This window comes from Benincasa hispida, chromosome 7, assembly GCF_009727055.1.
Source record: "Benincasa hispida cultivar B227 chromosome 7, ASM972705v1, whole genome shotgun sequence".
Classification (NCBI taxonomy): Eukaryota; Viridiplantae; Streptophyta; class Magnoliopsida; order Cucurbitales; family Cucurbitaceae; genus Benincasa; species Benincasa hispida.
Window position 1 is genome coordinate 5,658,097 of NC_052355.1, and position 21,064 is coordinate 5,679,160.

General features: G+C 39.2%; 2 protein-coding genes across 2 annotated transcripts; both read left to right on the top strand.

The window, feature by feature from the left end:
* The first annotated feature begins 1,853 nt into the window (after positions 1 to 1,853).
* On the top strand, positions 1,854 to 15,299 carry LOC120080946. The gene is made up of 7 exons (XM_039035630.1): positions 1,854 to 2,071; positions 2,461 to 2,562; positions 12,622 to 12,865; positions 13,012 to 13,767; positions 14,011 to 14,088; positions 14,191 to 14,430; positions 14,535 to 15,299. The coding sequence occupies exons 1-7, from the start codon at positions 1,854 to 1,856 to the stop codon at positions 15,297 to 15,299; spliced, it is 2,403 nt and encodes an 800-aa protein (XP_038891558.1).
* A 1,560-nt stretch (positions 15,300 to 16,859) lies between these two features.
* LOC120080947 lies at positions 16,860 to 19,110 on the top strand. Its single transcript, XM_039035631.1, has 2 exons — positions 16,860 to 17,279; positions 19,063 to 19,110. The coding sequence occupies exons 1-2, from the start codon at positions 16,860 to 16,862 to the stop codon at positions 19,108 to 19,110; spliced, it is 468 nt and encodes a 155-aa protein (XP_038891559.1).
* The last annotated feature ends 1,954 nt before the right edge of the window (positions 19,111 to 21,064 follow it).

The window sequence follows — 21,064 nt, forward strand, 5'->3', positions numbered from 1 at the left end:
ATGCACATGTCGACAATTCCTGCTAGACATACTCGGGTACATTGAAAATCCCAGTCAAACGTCCACAAAGTATGATAACAATGTCCCAGGAAAAAATTCTAGTTTCCAATCAAACAAATGGAAAAAAAGCATAAAAATAAACCACAATCAAAATAGTCATCTAGATAAAAAATTGTAAACTAGTAAACTTCACCTCTCTATTAGGTGGTAATTCTAATAATTCCTCAGGGAACACATTAATTGTTGGGGTTTATTCCCTAAATCTCGTATGGTCCAGTACTTTGTAAATACCTGTATGAACAAACATTTTTGTGATGTAATAATATGAGATATTTTATTCACTACTGTCTTTGAAATATGAGATATGTTAGTTGCATTAACCATAAATCAATAAACTAAGATCACTGGTTATTGTTGTAACTTAAGCATGTATGTGATGACATACAAGTAGATCGTGTTTTAAGTGATAATCTAAATGGTCTGTAGTATATAGATAAAGAAGAGAAACCTTATTCTGATGATTCTACAAGTGTGGCCCACTTTGTAGATGTTACAAGGGTTGTAAAGTATTACAAATGGTCTGATCCCGACCATTCATGTATTAGACATGCAAGCGGGGATGCTCTATACAAAAGAGTTTGTATAAGACTGACCCACGAAATGTTTAGTCTCATTATATAACAACATTCATGACAGAGATTTTCTTTTCACTAGGATGACCATAGATAACATGACCTTAATCCTAAGTGAGTTAGGAACTCCTGTCTGTGAGGGCAGTCCTTTGATTTGTATGGGTGCGACTGGCCAGATCGTCGACTCAAACCTACCACTTTGGGGATTCGTTTAATTGGAGAGCTAGGAACTCTACTACACAAGACAGAATTCACTCCTTCCCCAATTCAGGGGTAAGTAGATAAATTGCTCCCTTAAGGGCTGATTTCGAGACTTGAACAATGTGGCACCACACTTTCTCTTGGCTCGAGAAGGATTTACTCATAGTAGAACTATGATGTATTGTTCATTAGAGAAATCAGTGGTACTTAAAGAGTCAAATGTAATTACAGGGGCAAAATGGTAAATTGGCCCAATTGTACTTAGGAGCGATTTGTGAAGGGTCATCGTACTGTTGATTGGTTATATCCAATGGCCAAAAAAATATATCTGTAGTGCGAAAAGTGCAGCTGTCGGTCTTTAGTGGAATGTCCGACAGTTAATGGATGGTGGATATCATGATTAAAGAGTTTAGTCAGTTATTCACGTACCGTTGGAGTTTAAAGCTATAGGTCTATAAGGTCCCCTTAGTAGCTTATTGGATTCATGTTAAGAATCAGTTTTTGGGTTAGTTTGAAGTGTTCAAATTAACAAGAGAAAATTTGATTATATATGATATAATTAAATTGCATCAATTATATGAGATATAATTGAATTAATGTATTAGATACATTAATTGGAGGAATTATTATTAAATGCTACAAAAGAGGAAAATAACTATGGTTTATATATTGCATGAGATGTGATATTAAAACTATAAGTTATGAATATATTTTTTATTTGTAATTAAATCAATTATGGGGTAATTGGTTCCGGTCTTTTCTCCCAATAACCAACTTAGTGGGAAGTTGTGATCAGTTATGGTAATTGATGGATAAAATGAAAATCGTTTTCATTTTTTTCACTATGCATTCATTAAGTGATTGATAACCGGACGATCATAAGAGATAGCTATACGATAGCTTTAGAGCATAAACGATCATGCAACGAGTTTTCTATACGATAGGCACTTGTTTCGATCGAGTACTCAGTCTATGTGATAGACTTTAGTCATCTCCCACTTACTCGATCATCTATACGATATGTTAATTCCTCATAGCCTCTACCAAATCCATATAGATCCCACAACTCCTGGATTCTCTCGCCGAGAATACCATGGTAGCCTACTGGTGTTGTCTGTATACTACTCGAGGTTCATGGGGGATTTGTTCTTCTTCGAGGAGATTATGAGGCATAACGTTCGTGTTGGTGAACGATCGTGCTGTAAGATCGAGGGAACGAGAAGAAAAGTTCTTCAAGGGTAAGTTCTCTTGATCCATAATATTTTCCTTTTGAAGTATGCTGTAATTTAGAGATTATGCATAACTATTATTATTTGATTGTAAATGTATATGTTTTGTCACAACGAAGTTTGGAACGATCTCTCTTCTGCTCACTGGTCTCTTTAATAAGAGTTCCTTCCATTGGTATCAGAGCTAGGTTGTTCTGATAGTCCAAATTCCATTGATGCATCGAATTACATTTACAGTCTTGGTGGGTTTTATGAATTCTGCAATGCGTTTAAATGTTAGATGTAGTTTTGGATGTGAGTCGATGGATGTTTCAAGATAGTTGCCTCTATTTGTTAAAGCTTTCTTTACTTTTCAAGTTCCATTGTAAGGGCCTTTGTGTTTTTGGGCATAATGACAGTGTTGTTGAGTTTGTATTCAAAGTGTTTGAGTCTGTAAGAGTCGTTCGAGAAGAAGCTTTAGCATATAATGATGTCTTTTTAATCGAGGAAGATGACCAAAGGTTGGTCACGTCGTGTAGCCCAGGCTAAACGATCGTTTAGATTTTGCTACGCGAACGTGTAGAAAAGTTCTACTTGATCAGGTAGTATTTGCTAAATTATCACATGGCTAATGCTAAGCGATTGGGTAAAGGGTTTACTCGGTCATATTGCATTGGCTACTCGATCGTGTAGACGATGAGGTAAACGATCGTTGAGATTTTTATACTATCACATGGTGAGCGCGCACACTAAACGATTGAGTAAGCCAGCATGCTTCATCGCATAGCCACTGGCTACTCGATCACTTGGTATACGATACTTGATGCTTGCTCCACGATCATTTAGAAAACAATCATGCTTCACCTCATAGTTGTCATCTACTCGATTGTTTAGGAATGCATTATACGATGTGCACTACACGATCGCATGGCCTTCATGCTTCATTGCATAGTCATAGGCACACGATCCATGCTAGATGATCGTTTATTCTCGTTCAGCGTCACTAGACGATCACGGGAAGCTGCTATACGATCAAAGGAACGATGCTTCACCCTGGCGGTTCAAGACCCGGTTTGCTTGTTTGAACCGGTTGGCTCGTTGATTTTGTAATAGATAGCTTTATTTTTCCCAATTTTTTAGGCTAATCATCCTGATCCATTATTTCTTAATGAATGTACATGTGATGTATGTTTATTTTTATATGTCATAAAGTATGCCACATGGTTTTAAAACCCACCATAGGTTATGTAATTGTCGTGCATCATCTTTATATTATAAGAGTTATAGTATAGTAGGTTGCATGACTAAGTTATTTTAAAGCATGCTCATGCATCATATAATATAAGAGCTATAATATATGTATGCATTAAGCATATCCATGCATCATCTTTATATTATAAGGCTTATAGTATAAGGGTGTATGAAAGCATGTATGCTTAGTTCACTACAAGTTATATAAGTGTTATATATAGTAATGAATGAACACTGCATGAGGCATGACACATAGGTTAATTTATAAAAGTTATAATACCTAGTCTAGCTTAGCAATATGAATGGTTTTAGTTGTTTCTATTTATAAGAGTTATAATAGAAATTAGAACTAAAATAAATAAGAAATACATGCATGAAAACTTAGGTTTAATCAAGTTTTAAAAGAGTTTTAAAATTTGATTGAGATAGACCTAAGTTCACGATTTTAATGAAATTAGAAACATAAGTTTAATCTTTTAATTGGTTTAATAGGATAAAATTAACTAATAAAAGATTAATTATGTACCAAATCTATCTATAAGGGACCTTTTGACTAAGGCAGGTTCTCACTAGGCTGGGGTATTTAAGGTGATAGAAACAGAACGACCCTACCTGGGAACCTACCTCGAAAGGTGAATTAGATAGATTTGTTGCATGTATGCAAATTCGATGATAGTCTATTAATGTGTTTAATAAGACTTGATTCGAACTTGTTTAATTATCAAAAGCAAGGGTTGACTTTTAGCAAATTAAACTCTCACTTAGATAAAATTAGTTGCCAGATTGTCTAAGTTAATGAATCCCTAGGTAGAACATTCAGTGGGAGGTACTTAGAGTATATGATACTTCACTTAAATCTTTACACATTTCTCCCTAAAGTTCACACCTTGAGATATATCCTCGGCCTCGTTGCACCCTGGGAGTGTCCCTTTAAAGGATGTCGTTTAGGTAGGTCAATACCTAGGTGAATGGAGAGAATGTTCATAGTAAGTGGGAGAGAGATGTGTGACAACATATCCCAAGGTCTCTCTCATTAGGTTGGATAACTTTTTGTGCATCGCCTCGGGGCACTCTGGGAGTGTACCCCTAAAGAATGGCAATTTTGCACGATTCTTTATCTGATCTCCTGAAAAGGATAAGGTTGTTGTACTCTCTTATCCTAATATGCTTTTTTCCTACGGTGGGCACATTAGGGTGGGACTCTAGGGCCTAAAATGAGAGGCTAAACTTATGTGGAATTGTTAAATGTTAACAAATTCTGGACCAAAAAGATGGTGACTGTTAGAGTCAGCTACAATAGTTGTTTCTGTCTAATGGTTGAGAATGTCTCATCCCAATGAAGGGGCACTTGATCACCCCACCGATGACTTTTGTCCTGCCTCGCTAGGGCATCATTGCAAAATATATGTCTTTTCACTAAGGGTACAATAAAACTACTTTGCTAAACATTAAAATTGGTGTTAAAAGTGCTAATGCAAGTAGACTTATTAAGTTTGTTCATTTTTTTTTCCAGCAACTTTTAAATTATGGCAACTACGACATTAGCTTTATTAACCACCAACAAACTAACTGGTGACGACTACGCTAGTTGGAAAAACTCAATACTTACAATATTAATCATTTATGATCTCCGGTTTGTCCTTGTAGAGGAGTGTCCTCCTATTCCACCTCCTACTGCAGCTTGAAACATTCCAGATGCATATGAACAATGGACACGAGCGAGAAGGCCCGAGCATACATCTTGGCCAGCATAAACGATGTCTTGGCGAAGAAGCATGAGCCCATGGTCACTGCACGTGAGATCATGGAGTCCCTGAAGGGAATTTTTGGACAACCGTTTGGGCAGCTCAAGCACTGTCTCTTATACACATCTAGATGTGTATAAGAGACAGGTTTACAACTGCCGCATGAAAGAGGGGGCATCTATTCGAGAACATGTTCTGAAAATGATGGTCCACTTTAATGTAGCAGAGATGAATGGGGCCCGCATCGATGAGGCAGTCGGGTTAGCATTATTCTGCAAATGTTGCCAAAAAGCTTCCTGCACTTTGTATGCAACGTTGTGATTTACTAGTTTTGGAAACTTGTTTAGTGGAGAATGATGATTCTGCCTGGATTATAGACTCTGTGGCCACTAATAATATTTGTCCTTCTTTTTAGGGGATTAGATCATGGCGGTAACTTGAGGCTGATGAGATGACGATGCGAGTAGGCACCAGGCACGTGATCTCAGCTGTGGTAGTGGGAGGACTCCAATTAACATTACATAATAGATTTATCATTTTAAATGATGTATATTTTGTTCCCGAGTTAAAGAGGAACTTAATTTCTGTAAAGTGTTTCCTTAAATATAAATATACTCTCAACTTTTCTATGAATAAAGTGTTTATTCTAAAAGTTGGTGTTGTGATTTTTTTCAGCTTTACTAGAAAAGAATTTGTATGTACTAAGACCGTTAGCAACAAATTCCCTCCATAACACAAAAATGTTTAAAACTGTCGTAACTCAAAATAAATGACTTAAACTTTCTCCTAGAGAGAATCAATTAGATCATATCAATATCAATAGGATTGAGAGATTGGTAAAGAATGGACATCTAAATGAGTTAGAGGAAAATTCTTTACCTGGTGTAGTTCATGCCTTAAAGGCAAGATGACTAAAAGATCTTTTTACTAGAAAAGGTTATTGAGCCAAAATGCCTCTAAAGTTAGTACATTTGGACCTTTGTGGTTATTTTATGCAACATAAGTCAGAAACCCTCGAAAAGTTCAAAGAGTTCAAGGCTGAGGTTGAAAACGCATTGGATAGATGGATTAAAACACTTCGATCGGATCGAGGTGGAGAGTTTTTGGACTCAGGATTCCAGGAGTATTTGATAGAACATGGAATCATTTCCCAACTCTCAGCGTCAGGTACACCTTAGCAAAATGGTGTATTGGAGAGAAGAATAGAACCTTATTGGGCATGGTTCGTACGATGATGAGTTACGCTTCCTTACCGAAATCGTTTTGGGGTTTCGTAGTGGAGACTACGGTATACATACTCAACTGTGTTCCCTCTAAGAGTGTTGCGAGAAAACCTCTAGAGTTGTCTCTTATACACATCTAGATGTGTATAAGAGACAGGGATTATATAAATGAGCACAGTCTACGAAGTAAAGTCGTGTTGCGTGAGCTTTCCAATGAAACTACTGAAACTTCAACAAGAGTTGTTGAAGAGCCTACTACATCAGCTAGAGTTGTGGATGGGAGTTCATTTAGTAGGTCGGTTCAACCTCAAGATTGAGGGAACCTCGACGTAGTGGGAGGGTTACAAACCCGCCCATTCGGTATCTGGGTTTCACGAAAATCCTTGCTATAGTAGCAAATGGCGACGTTGAGGATCCGTTTTCTTATAAAAAGGCAATGGAGGATGTTGACTGGGATGAATGGGTCAAAGCCATGGATCTCGAGATGGAGTCGATCTACTTCAACTCAGTATGGGATCTTGTAGATCAGCCTGATGGGGTAAGACATATAGGTTGTAAATGGATCTACAAGCATAAATGGGGTGTTGATGGGAAGGTGCAGACCTTCAAGGCTCGACTTGTGGCAAAGGGTCATACCCAGGTAGAGGGAGCCGACTATGAGGAGAATTTCTCACTTATTTCCATGTTAATGTCAATCTGCATCCTCCTGTCCATTGCAGCTTATTATAATTATGAGATTTGGCAAATGGACGTCAAGACGGCCTTTCGAATGGAAATCTCGAGAAGACCATTTACATGGTGCAACTCGAGGGATTCATAGCCCAAGGTCAAGAGCAAAAAATTTGCATGTTCAATCAATCCATTTATGGGCTAAAACAAGCATCTCGATCCTTGAACATACGGTTTGATACTGCGATCAAGTCGTATGGCTTTGACCAAAACGTTGATGAACCTTGTGTCTACAAGAAGATCATCAACTCTTCAGTAGTCTTCTTAGTGTTGTACATAGAAAATATACTACTTATTGGAAATGATGTAGGTTTACTGACTACAGTTAAGAATTGGCTAGTGACCTAATTCCAAATGAAAGATTTGGGAGAGGCTCAGTTTGTTCTATGTATACAGATCTTTCAGGATCGTAAGTACAAAGTTCTAGCATTGTCTCAGGCATCATACATTGACAAGATGTTACTCAAGTACTCGATGCAAGACTCCAAGAGGGGCCTACTGTCGTTCAGGCATGGAGTCACTTTGTCTAAGGACGTGTCCTAAGATGCCTCAAGAAATTGAGGATATGAGACGGGTCCCATATGCATCTTCCGTTGATAGTTTGATGTATGTGATGCTCTGTACTCGTCCAGACATGTGCTACGCTGTGGGCATATTCAGTAGGTATCAATCTAACCCAGGCCAGGGTCACTGAACCACAGTGAAGAACATCCTCATGTATCTTCAGAGAATGAGAGACTACATGCTTGTGTATGGATCTAGGGTTTTGATCCTTACTAGATACACGGATTCTGACTTTCAGAACTAATAAAGACTCTCACAAGTCCATGTCACGGTTGGTCTTTACTCTTAACGGAGGAGCTGTAATGTGGCGAAGCACTAAGCAGGGGTGTATTGCTGATTTCACTATGGAGGCGAAGTATGTAGCGGCTTGTGAAGCTGCTAAGGAGGTCATCTGGCGCAGGAAGTTCTTGACAGATTTGGAAGTTGTTCCAGATATGTCTAGGCCCATTGCCCTCTATTGTGATAATAATGGGGCAGTGTCGAACTCCAACGAGCCTAGGAGTCATAGACTGGACAAACACAAACACATAGAGTGAAAGTATCATCTAATATGCAAGATAATGCATCAAGAGGACGTTATCGTCATGAAGATCGCTTCGGAGCACAATGTTGCTGACCTGTTTACGAAGGCTCTCACGACTACAGTGTTTGAGGGTCACCATCAGAGCATAGGTCTACAGGATCGCCCGCGGCTGGACTAGGGAAAGTAGGAGATTTTCTTGTACTGGGATTTTATGCCCTAGTTTATTGTTTTATATTAGTTTTATGTACACCCCACTTCGCTTTAGGACAAATGGGAGATTGTTGGGGTTGATGCCCTAAAGTCTCGTGTCCTGTAGTTTGTAAACAGTTTGTATGAACACTTCTGTTGTATAATATATGATATTTACTTCACATCTTGATTTTGCTTAGTTGTACATTTTATTTGCTTTACCACAAACCGATAAACATAAAATCTCTGGTTATCTATATGTAACTTAAGCATGTATGTGGTGACATACAAGTGGATCATGTCTTGGATTATAACCAAAATGGTCTATAGTATATGGATATAAAAGGGAAACCTTATCCTGGTAACACTGCGGATGCGACCCACTTTGTGGAATGGTCACAAGTGTTGTGACTTGTCACAGATGGTCTGATCCTGATCATTCGTTAAAGAACATGGGAACGGAGGCATACTATACAAAGAGTTTGGATAAGACTTGACAATGAAGTGTTAACATCTCGTTGTATAAAACCATTCATGACAGAGACTTCACTTCACTAGGATGATCATAGGTAATATGACCTCAATCCTGAGTGAGTTAGGAACACCTACCATTAAAGGCGATCCTTTGATTTGTATGGGTGCGAGTGGCCAGGTCACCGGTTCAAACCTACCATTTTGGGGATTCATCTTATTTGGGAGCTGGGAACTCAGTTACATGAGATGGAATTCACTCCTTCCCTAAAGTAGGGGCAAGTAGATAGATAGCTCTCTTAAGGGTTTATTCTAGGGCTTGAACGATATGGCGCCACACACCTTTTCTTGGCCCGAGAGTGTTCAGACCTAGTTGGACTATGTTTTATTGATCATTAGAGGAATCAGTGGTACTTAAGGAGTGGGATGTAATTATAGGGGCAAAACGATAATTGGCCCGACTGTACTTATGAGCATCTGTGAAGGGTCATCGTACTCATGATTTGTTATATCTGATGGACATAAAAATATATTTGTGGTAAGAAGAGTTCAACTGCTGATCTTTAGTTGAATGTCTGACAGTTAACGGATGGTGGATCTCGTTGCTAAAGAGTTTAGTCAGCTATTCACGTACCATTGGAGCTTCGAGCGACAAGTCCATAAGGTCCCGTAGGTAGTTTGGATAAAGTTGAGAATCAATTTTTGGGTCAGTTTCAAATGTTTAAATTGACAAGAGGGAGTTCGATTATATATGATATAATTGACTGAATGTATGAGATACATTATTTTGGATGAAATTAGATATAAATATGATTTACATCAAGTGGAGGAGAAATTACTATAGTAGATATATGATATCAAACCATAGGGTAAGAATATAATATGATTATATTCATTTATTACTTAAATCGTTAACTATGTGATAATTGCCTGAAAACTTCTCCTCAATCATGCATTAGTGGGAAAATCAGTATTCGGTTATTGTAATTGAAGAATAAAATGAAAATTTGTTTCATTTTGCAAAGGGTTCGAAAAAATCGCTCAAGGTGTCAAAACGTATCGATCGCTTAGCTGGGAGCCTATACGATAGGGCCCTATCGCTTAAATGATCGCACACCCCGCATCTAAATGATCGCACGCAGTCTCTAAACGATCGCTTACCGTGCTGAGTTTTCTAAATGATCGCTTACTAAATACTAGACGATCGCTTAGTAAAACCTTCACGATCGTGTAGCTTTCTCTAAACGATAAGCATCTGCTATACGATAGCCTTCTCCCACTTGCTTATCGTTCTACACGATCAGCCCTTTCCTCCTTCCACTACAAATTTAACAAAGACCATGCTTTGGATTCTCACTCCGATAATACCAAGGGCTCTAAGTGGTGGTGTCGTCCCTGCTCCTGCTTGTTCGTGCATTGCCCTTCATGTAGACGATCGTGTTGTTGGTAGCCGACTGTTTGTTGGGTTATCATAGTGCTAAGTTATTAAACAATGTTGGATTGCGTTCATGAAAAATGATAAATTGCGTCCATTAAGCATAAATTCTATAATATTGCGGTCGCATGCGTCAGCACATTGGAACTATTGATTTTTGTATTTTCTTGTGCAGAATATGCGTTAACGCAATACAAAGAATGCGATCATAGCAATATATCGGTCAAGCGAACTTCACTGCAAGACTTTGTGTTGATCTTGCTCGCAAACATCCACCCAAGAAGAATCATTGCAGCATGGTGGGCGCATGTAAACCCCGAATTCTAGGTTTCTTAGATAAGCATGTTTAGCCAAAGAAATGTTATATTACATATTTATTAAGTAGCAATTCATGTTTATTTATAGGAATTATGAAGGAAGGGAAGGAAAAACTTATTAAATGAGGGGTGACGTGGCGGTTAACCCTTGAACTCGGGAGGTGGCAAGAAGATTAAATGGCAACGGAACTTCGAAAGCTTGGTTTCGGCAATTGGCATGAGCAAATTTAGTGAAATCAGTGCCATTTGAAAGCTGGGAGAATCTAGTTTTCGAGGTTCTCTTGCCGAAGAAAGATTGCAGGAGGAGAAGAACAAGAAGTGAAAAAAATGTAGAAGAGGCAGAATCTCGGGTTAATCAGGGCTTGAGGTGAAGATTGGAAGCTCTAGGCCAAACTATAAGGAATGTTGGCTGAAATTTGAAGGTAATCTAAACATGTTTGTAGAAGGAAGTTCCTGCAAAAGAGGTCTGGATTTTGAGTTATGAATTTTTGAAGTTGTAACAGAGAATCTATGCATAAGCAGACAGCTATTTGGGAAGAACAAGAAAACAGCTCACCGTGGAGAGTTATAACGAGATATGGAGAATAAGGATCTGGCTTATGAAGGAAATCTCGTTGATTTTGTGATAAGGATCTCGCTCTAGAATGAAATCTCACTAGAAATTGGGCTAAATCTCGCTGGTAAGGTGAGTATTGCTAGGATGAAAGTTTGCCAGGAAAAGCTTGATCTCGTTCATGAGAATGAATTCGCTCATGATGAGTATCTCGCTAGTAAAGCTGTCTTTGTTGATAAAAGTTCCATTAGTAAATGAACTATTTGAGGTATTTTGGTAAGAATTCTATGTAGTTTAATCGGGAATTATGTCCTTTTCAAGTCAAGAAGAGTTAAGAGAGGCGTATAACCCGTTAAGAGCCCCGACGAGCAGTGCGTGACTAAATGAACTTAATGCTTTCAATACTTATGCATATAAGGCCAAGTAAGTAGTAGTGATGCTAATGATGAATTTATACTCCCTCAAGCAAAAAATGTTTAACGAATAGCTTAACGTATCTCTCCCGACTTGTATATGTTTAACACAGGCCAAGGTATGTTGTGAAATTATTACAAAAGTTAAGCTTCTAATGTTGAAATATGCTTCCTAGAGGAAGGCTATGATAGAATGAGTTCTTGTGTAAATGACATGCAATGAACCTTAAATTGATACAACGAAATAACTCGATACTAAAGGACATGGAGAAGGTATCTGGGTAATAGTACCTAATGTATTGACGGTACTTAAAAAACTCCATGAGAGACCGATGTATGGGTCTCTTGGCCGGTACCTAAGGTATTGACGGTACTTAGAAAACTCCACGTGCACGTAGGTAGTTCTGAATGAGAGACCGAAGTATGGGTCTCCTAGGCCATGCACCACCAAAAGGAGGGCTAAGTATGGGTCTCTTGTTCGGTAATAGATGTTGGGAGCTAGAGCGTTGTAGGCTCGTTCTCAACTAAGGAATAATGATGTTTAATGATGTCTAAGAATGGTTTAAAGCTATATTTAGAGACAGTTGCCTGAGATACTCATTAGTATATTACATGTTTATAGTGATGTAATGCATGATGTAATACGATTCTATAGTCACTCACTGGGCTACTAGCTCACAGATTTTCTGTGCTTTCCTTTTTCAGGTAGCTGTCAAATTCCTCAGGGTTGATCCTGCTGCTGCTTGCCACTGAAAGACTTGGCTTATTAAGAAGACTTAGGTTGATGATCTGTTTATGTACACATGTTTTAAGAGGGACTAAGGCTTTGTTAGAGTTGTTTGGGCCCATCTGTGGATATTTTTTTTCCCCTTAGGTGTTATGTCATGGTTGTATGCATGTGTTTTAGAACCTTAAAGAGGCATACTATGTGCATACATTGTTAATGTTTAATAGGTTGGCATTTAGATTAGAAGGCTAAGGTGGTGAATGCTGGCAGCAGGGCTAGTAACTACAGCGGTCATATCCTCTTTCAGATTAAAAGGGTAATCTGGGAGGGGGTGTGACAAGTTGGTATCAGAGTATAAGATTTTGGGAATGAGAGGGGAAGTTCATGCATAAGTCTAAGTTCCTAATTGTGAGTCTCTAACATGTGTACATTGTAATAAGTGAAATTCCGAGGCAAAGTGGCAGACAGAGTAAGCAGACAGGTGGCAGGAATACTGACCCTACCAATAGAGGCCTGGAGGTTAAAAAGATCCCACCGGGTGGGAAAAGGAAGGTGAATGATCCAGTGGGTCAGGAAACGACGTCTGAGGGAAAGTCTAGTTCTCCACAGGCAAGGGCAAATTCTAAGCTAGAAGATGTAGTTTTTGACATGATAGTGCAGAGGTTAGCAGCCAGTGTGGGCTCAGTATGAGCCGACCCAGGGAAGAAAATGGTATTGAGAGGTTTAAAGCCCTAGAGGCTGTGACATTTGAAAGTACAACAGACCTAGCTGAAGTCGAGCTATAGCTGGATGTAGTTGAAAAATGTTTCAATGTTATGAGTTTTCCAGAGGACAGGAAAGTAGGGCTAGCCACCTTCCTATTACAGAAAGGAGCAAAGAAATGGTGGAAAGTGATATCTGTCAGACGAGCCATTACAGATGCGATGTTATGGCCTGAGTTCAGAAAGGCCTTTGAAGACAAGTACTACCCTAGCTCGTTTCAAGATGCGAAAAGGGATGAGTTTCTCAAACTAACACAGGGAATGGTGTCAGTGGCAGATTATGAGCAGAAATTTACAGAGTTATCGCAATATGCCCTACCGATTATTGCTAAGGAAAGAGATAGATGCAGGAAGTTTGAACAAGGTTTAAGGAAAGAAATTAGAACTCCGGTGACGTCTACGGCTAATTGGCTACACTTTAACCAGTTAGTAGAAACAGCAACATCAGCCGAGCGGAGTTTGGCAGATGATGAGCAGTTGCCAAGGGGCAGTGAGGCAGTAGTAGGGCCTAGAGAAAGGGGATCCCGACCTCCAGTTGGAAGTCAGACTAGTGGAAGTCAATTTAGGGGAACAAGTTGGCAGGAATCCAATAAAAGGAAATCGAGACCCTCGGCCAATGCAGTTAGCCGACCAGAGATGCCACGAGCTGGTGAGNCCAATAAAAGGAAATCGAGACCCTCGGCCAATGCAGTTAGCCGACCAGAGATGCCACGAGCTGGTGAGTTGATAACCAGCACAGACAGGAAACTGATGTGCCCTAATTGTGCCAAGAGGCATCCTGGAATATGCTATAATAACAGAGGTGTATGTTTTCAATGTGGACAGGTAGGGCATTTCAAGAGAAATTGTCCACAGGTGAACAAGGACGCCCCAACAGCACAATAGACAACCTCCCAGATAGTTAACCAACCAAAGGGCATTAGAAATCATGGTGAAGGGTCAAGTGGTGCCAAGCAGAAGAATGTCGTAGGTCAACCCTAACAATAAGGGCGAGTGTATGCCGTGACACACCAGGAGGCAGCGGAGTCTTCGGATGTTGTGATTGGTAATGTTATATTATGTGTACAGTCTGCTTATGTTTTATTTGACCTTGGTGCCATACATTCATTTATATCTAGCATGTTTGCATCTAGTATGGATAGGTTGGTTAGGCCTATACCTGAAGAGTTATATATATCCACCCCTTTGAGAGATGTGATAATAGTAGATAAATGTTATAATCATTGTGAGATACTGATTAATGGTCAGGACTTTTATGTTGATTTACTTCCCTTGGAGCTGTTAGAGTTTGATGCTATTCTTGGGATTGATTTTCTAAGCAAGTATCATACTTCAATGGATTGTTACGAGAAGAAGGTAGTGCTCAGAAAATCAAATGGCGAGGATGCAGTACTAGCAGGAATCAAAAGATTAACTGCGGGGAATCTGATATCAGCAGTGAAAGCTAGGAAGCTGCTGAGCAAGGGATGTAAAGCCTATTTGGCTCACGTAGTGGTTGCTTAAGGGAAAGAGCTGAACCCAAAAGATTTCCTCGTGGTAAATGAGTTTCGGGATGTATTTCCTGAGGAATTATCAGGATTGCCACCCAACAGAGAGGTGGAGTCACTATTGACTTAATTCCAGAAACAACTCCTATATCGCAGGCACCGTATAGAATAGTGCCAACTGAGTTAAAAGAATTAAAGGCTCGGCTACAAGAGTTAATTGACAAGGGATACATTCGACCTAGTGTATCGCCTTGGGGAGCTCCGGTGTTATTTGTAAGGAAGAAGGATGGGACACTTAGATTATGTATCGACTATAGGCAGCTGAATAAGGTAACAATTAAGAATAAATATCCATTACCGCGTATTGAAGATTTGTTTGATCAGCTAAGAGGAGCCACGGTGTTTTTGAAGATAGATCTGAGATCGAGTTATCATCAACTGAAGGTGAAGGAAGCTGACATTCCTAAAACCGTATTTAGAACAAGATATGGACATTATGAATTTCTAGTAATGTCATTCGGACTGACAAATGCCCCTGTGGTATTCATGGATCTTATGAACAGGATATTCCATCCCTACTTGGACCAGTTCGTGATAGTATTCATTGATGATATATTAGTATATTCTGGCAGTAGAGAGGATCATACAACCCATCTAAGGATAGTATTGAAAACGTTGCGAAATAGACAGTTGTATGCTAAGTTCAGTAAATGTGATTTTTGGTTAGACCGAGTTGTATTTATCGGGCATGTTGTTTCAGTAGATGGTATCAGTGTAGATGCCCAAAAGACAGAAGCAATAGTTAATTGGGAACGACCCATGACTATTTTAGAGATACGCAGTTTCCTAGGTTTGGCAGGTTATTACTAGAGGTTTGTGGACGGTTTCTCTAAGATAGCCCTTCCATTAAAGAACTTGACCAAGAAAGGCGTAAGGTTTGAATGGTCGTCGGAGTGTGAGCATAGTTTTCAGGAGCTTAAACAGGCACTAGTATCAACGCCAGTACTTACCTTGCCTGTTCCAGGTAAGGAATTTGAGATTTATTGTAACGCATCCCGACAAGGATTGGGATGTATGTTGATGTAAGATGGGAAGGTGATTACATATGCCTCTCGTCAACTTAAGAAGCACGAGAGCATTTATCCTACGCATGATCTGGAGCTGGCAGTAGTTGTTTTAGCTCTAAAGTTTTGGAGACATTACCTATTTGGAGAGCGCTGCAGAATATTCACATATCATAAAAGCTTAAAATATATCTTTGATCAAAAGGAGTTGAATCTAAGACAAAGAAGATGGGTTAAATTGATCAAAGATTATGACTGTTCCATCGAGTACCAACCTGGTAAGGCTAATGTTGTAGCAGATGCACTAAGTAGGAAATCCTAAGGACGCAAGGCCATTATTGGTTCAATAAGAGGAATTCTATTGCAAGAGTTAAGGAATTCTAGAACCGCCTTATCAATGGAACCGTCAGGAGGAGTGATAGCTACATTTCAGGTAAGGCCTACCCTAGTAGAAGACCTTAAGTAAGATCAGTTGAAAGACCCTGACCTTCAGAAGGTTGTTGATGATGTAAGTAAGAGAATCAGAGTTGACTTTCAACTGAGAGCAGATAATGTACTAGAGAAGGAGGGAAGAATGTGTGTGCCTAGTAAGTTATAGCTTAAGCAAGCCATTCTGGAAGAAGCACATAGTTTCGTGTATGCTATGCATCCAGGGAGCACCAAGATGTATAGAACTTTGAAGAGATCTTACTGGTGGCCTAGGATGAAGAGAGACATAGGAGAATATGTGGATCGATGTATAGTTTGTCAACAAGTGAAACCTGAGAGACAATGACCAGCAGGATTACTGAATCCACTCCCAGTGCCCGAGTGGAAGTGGGAGCATGTGACAATGGACTTTCTATTTGGATTGCCGAGGATGCCCTTAGGATACGACGACATTTGGGTAATAGTCGATAGACTAACTAAGACAGCCAAGTTTATACTAGTAAAAGTTACGTTCACACTAAACCGTCTAGATAAGATTTATGTGGATAGGATAATCAGTCAATATGGAGCCCCAGTGTCGATAGTGTCAAACCTAGACTCGAGATTTACTTCAAAATTCTGGCCTAGTCTACAAAAGGCTATGGGCACCAAACTACATTTCAGTACGGCTTTTCATCCACAAACAGATGGGCAGTCGAAAAGAACTATACAGACACTGGAAGATATGTTGAGGGCTTGTTTATTACAATTCAAAGGAAGTTGGGATATGCAATTGCCATTGATTGAATTTTCATATAACAATAGCTACCATTCTAGTATTGGAATGGCTCCTTATTAAGCGTTGTACGGTCGACCTTGCAAAACCCCAGTATGCTGGAATGAAGTCGGAGAGTGAAAATTAGTGGATCCAGAATTAGTTCAACAAACAACAGAAAATATGAAGCTTATTAGGGATAATCATAAGGCAGCTCGCGATAGACAGAAGATCTACGCTGATAAGCGAAGAATAGAACTAGAATTTGAAGTCAGAGATTGGGTATTTCTTCGGCTGTCCCCATGGAAAGGAATTCTCTGGTTTGGGAGAAAAGGGAAGTTAAGTCCACAATACATCAGACCATATGAAATTGTGAAACGAGTTGGTCCAGCAGCTTATAGGTTGCAGTTGCCGATGGAGCTAGCTCGTATTCACAACGTATTTCATGTGTCAATGTTAAGAAGACACGTGCCTGATCCTATGCACATACAAACAACACAACTAGTACACCTCAAAGAAGATTTATCTTACGAGGAAGAGGCCATCGAGATTTTAGACATAAAAGACCAAGTACTCAGAAATAAGACGATTTCTTTGGTGAAGGTACTATATCATAATCATGGAATCACGGAAGCAACCTGGGAACCTGAAGAGAAAATGAGGAAGAGATATCCTCAACTTTTCAAATGGCATATCAGGTAAATTTCGAGGACGAAATTTCTTTTAAGGGGAAAATGATTGTAAACCCTGAACTCTAAGTTTCCTAGATAAGCATGTTTAGCCAAAGGAATGTTATATTACATATTTATTAAGTAGCAATTCATGTTTATTTATAGGAATTATGAAGGAAGGGAAGGAAAAACATATTAAATGAGGGGTGACATGGCGGTTAACCCTTGAACTTGGGAGGCGGAAGGAAAATTAAAAGGCAAAGGAAATTCAAAAGCTTGGTTTCGGCAATTGGCATGAGCAAATTTAGTGAAATCAGTGCCATTTGAAAGCTGGGAGAATCTAGTTTTCGAAGTTGTCTTTCTGGAGAAAGATTGTCGGAGGAGAAGAACAAGAAATGAAGAAAGTGTAGAGGAGGCAAAATCTCGAGTTATCAGGGCTCGAGGAGAAGATTGGAAGATCTAGGCCAAACTATAAGGCATTTTTGGCTGAATTTTAAGGTAAAAGAGGTAACTCAATTCTAAACATGTTTGTAGAAAGAAGGTCCTGCACTTTCTTTCAAATGGTGAAGAAAGTGAAGAACAGAGAATCTATGCATAAGCAAATGGCTGCTTGGGAAGAACAAGCAAACAGCTCACCGTGGAGAGTTATAGCGAGATACGGAGAATGAGGATCTGGCTTATGAAGGAAATCTCGTTGATTTTGTGATGAGAGTTTCGCTCTAGAAGGAAATCTCGCTAGAAATTGGGCTGAATCTCGCAGGTAAGGTGAGTATCGCTATGATGAAAGTTTTCCAGGAAAAGCTTGATCTCGATCATGAGGATCTGACTCATGAGGATCTCGCTCATGAGAATGAATTCGCTCATAATGAGTATCTCGCTAGTAAAGCTGTCTTTATTTCTGAAAGTTCCATTAGTAAATGAACTATTTGAGGTATTCTGCTAAGAATTCTAAGGAATTTAACCGGGAATTATATCCTTTAAGGCCAAGAAGAGCTAGGAGAGGCGTATAACCCGTTAAGAACCCCGACGAGCAGTGAGTAACTAAATAAATTTAATGCTTTCAATACTTATGCATATAAAGCCAAGTAAGTAGCAGTGATGCTAATGATGGATTTATACTCCCTCAAGCAACAAATTGTTAATGAATAGCTTAACGTATCTCTCTCGGCTTGTATATGTTTAACACAAGCCAAGGTATGTTATGAAATTATTACAAATGTTAAGTTTCTAATGTTGAAATATGCTTCCTAGAGGAAGGCTGTGATAGAATGAGTTCTTGTTTAAATGACATGCAATGAAACTTAAATTGATGCAACGAAATAACACGATACTGAAGGACATGTAGAAGGTATCTGGGTAATAGTACCTAAGATTTGACGGTACTTAGAAAACTCCATGTGCACGTAGGTAGTTCTGAATGAGAGACCGAAGTATGGGTCTCCTAGGCCATGCACCACCAAATGGAGGCCGAAGTATGGGTCTCCTTTTCGGTAATAGACGTTGGGAGCTAGAGTGTTGTAGGCTCATTCTCAACTAAGTAATATTGATATTTAATGATGTCTAAGAATGGTTTAAAGATATATTTAGAGACAATTGCTTGAGATACTCATTAGTATATTTACATGTTTATAGTGATGTAATGCATGATGTAATATGATTCTATAGTCACTCACTGGGCTACTAGCTCACAGATTTTCTGTGTTTTCCTTTTTCAGGTAGCTGTCAGATTCCTCAGAGTTGATCCTGCTGCTGCTTGCCATTGAAAGACTCGGATTATTAAGAAGACTTAGGTTGATGATCTGTTTATGTACACATGTTTTCAGAGGGACTAAGGCTTTGTTAGATTTGTTTGGTCCCATCTGTGGATATTTTTTTTCCCCTTAGATGTTATGTCATGGTTGTATGCATGTGTTTATATAATAATTTGTAGAACCTTAAGGAGGCATACTATATGCATACATTGTTAATGTTTAACAGGTTGGCATTTATATTAGAAGGCTAAGGTGGTGAGTGCTGGCAGCAGGGCTAGTAACTACCGCGGTCATATCCTCTTTCATATTAAAAGGGTAATCTGGGAGGGGTGACAGCGCATTCGGACGAAAGGACAATTAAGATCAATGAGACAGAAAGCTGACAGCAGTCAGGTCCAAATAAAGTTGACAGCCGATAACGGTCACAAAGTACATCCAGCTTTATCGTTGACAACTATTCGGCACATCAGTCAGGAATTAAAGTTGTCCCATCTGTACAGCCAAGAGAGAGAAACCGTCTTTCACCTTTGATGCCCTATAAATACCAGGTGCATTGTTCAGAGAAGGGATTAACAGTCGATTACTTCATTACTTTATAAGTTCACACCTCTATTCATAGTTTTCTTTTCCATTTCACGGCGTAGCTAGAGAAGAGTGGTAACGCCGGAGATCGTCCAAGGCGGCTCAGGAGAGAACCTTGGGACGTAAGAGCAGAGAGCGGGTTGACTCTCGCGAAAGCAAGAATATCTTTAGAGCACAAGTAGAACAGTGTAACACCTGGTGGCAAGAAATTGCTCCAGGCTCTTTACTATACTTGCATTGTTATTTTGTACATCTTTTATCTATTCAATGGAAGTTCTATTTCTACATCTGTTCACTCTCTTAATACGCAAGAGTAGCTAAACTAGTTGAATGGGTTAAGAAGAACTAAACTAACATGATCTAAGAAGTTCATTGCTTGCGATTGTCTTGTTTTATGCTATCCGAAACATCCCTTTAGAGTTGCTCAAGAGAGAATCTAAAGAAAGAACCTAATGTCTCGAGAGAGCTAGGTTAGAATCTGACTTGAAAGAGTAAGATTAGGCCTACATAAACAAGAAATAGGGACTTAGAGATAAGCTCTGTTTGTCAACTTCTATCGCATGCATCCTAGGAATAGGAATGATATTATGCGGTCGCATATTTGTATGAATGTCATGTTGTCATTGCATAAATAGAAATAGAGGTTTATGTGTAAACCCGGTAGACTTATCGCATATTTATCACATGTGTTCTAGCCTTAGAAGCCGTGGCATTCACGCCGAAAGGTGGTTTACTATTATATGCATGTTGCATGACCGCAAGGCATCAACGCAACCAAGGGAGTGTTAGTCGAAACCCTTCTCAACCCATTCACCGCATATCCATCGTATTTCCCATTACCAACTCTTTTCGAACTCTACCGCATTTATTATTATTTTCGTTAACGCAACAACAAACTAACCACTTATTTATTTTACCAGTTACCGCAAAGTTTTCATAAGAAAATTATCAACGCAACTATTTTCACAAGTCCCTGTGATCGACCTTGGACTTATCAGGAAACTCAGAGGAATTTACACTTGGATTCCGCTAGGGAAACTTGTGTGCACAATGCTATCCATCAACATATATCATCCACATTTTTTACACTTAATAAAATAATGCATCACTGGTACATAAAGAGCATAGAGGTTTGCTTCCACTGGGTTGAGTTCGAAGTGAAGAGAGTCTTCAACTGGTGTGTATACTCAATCTCTTGTATTTTATTTATCAAAGCATACAGTTAATTAGTGTAAAATTGCATACCTGTTTGTTAGAAAGTATGTGTGGTAATTCAGTCACAATGAAATAGGAAAGATCTGAACATGCTCATAGATGCTCTTGTTTAAGAGTTTCTTCAGTGATGACATACAAGTGCATCGATCTTTAAGTGACAACCTAAATG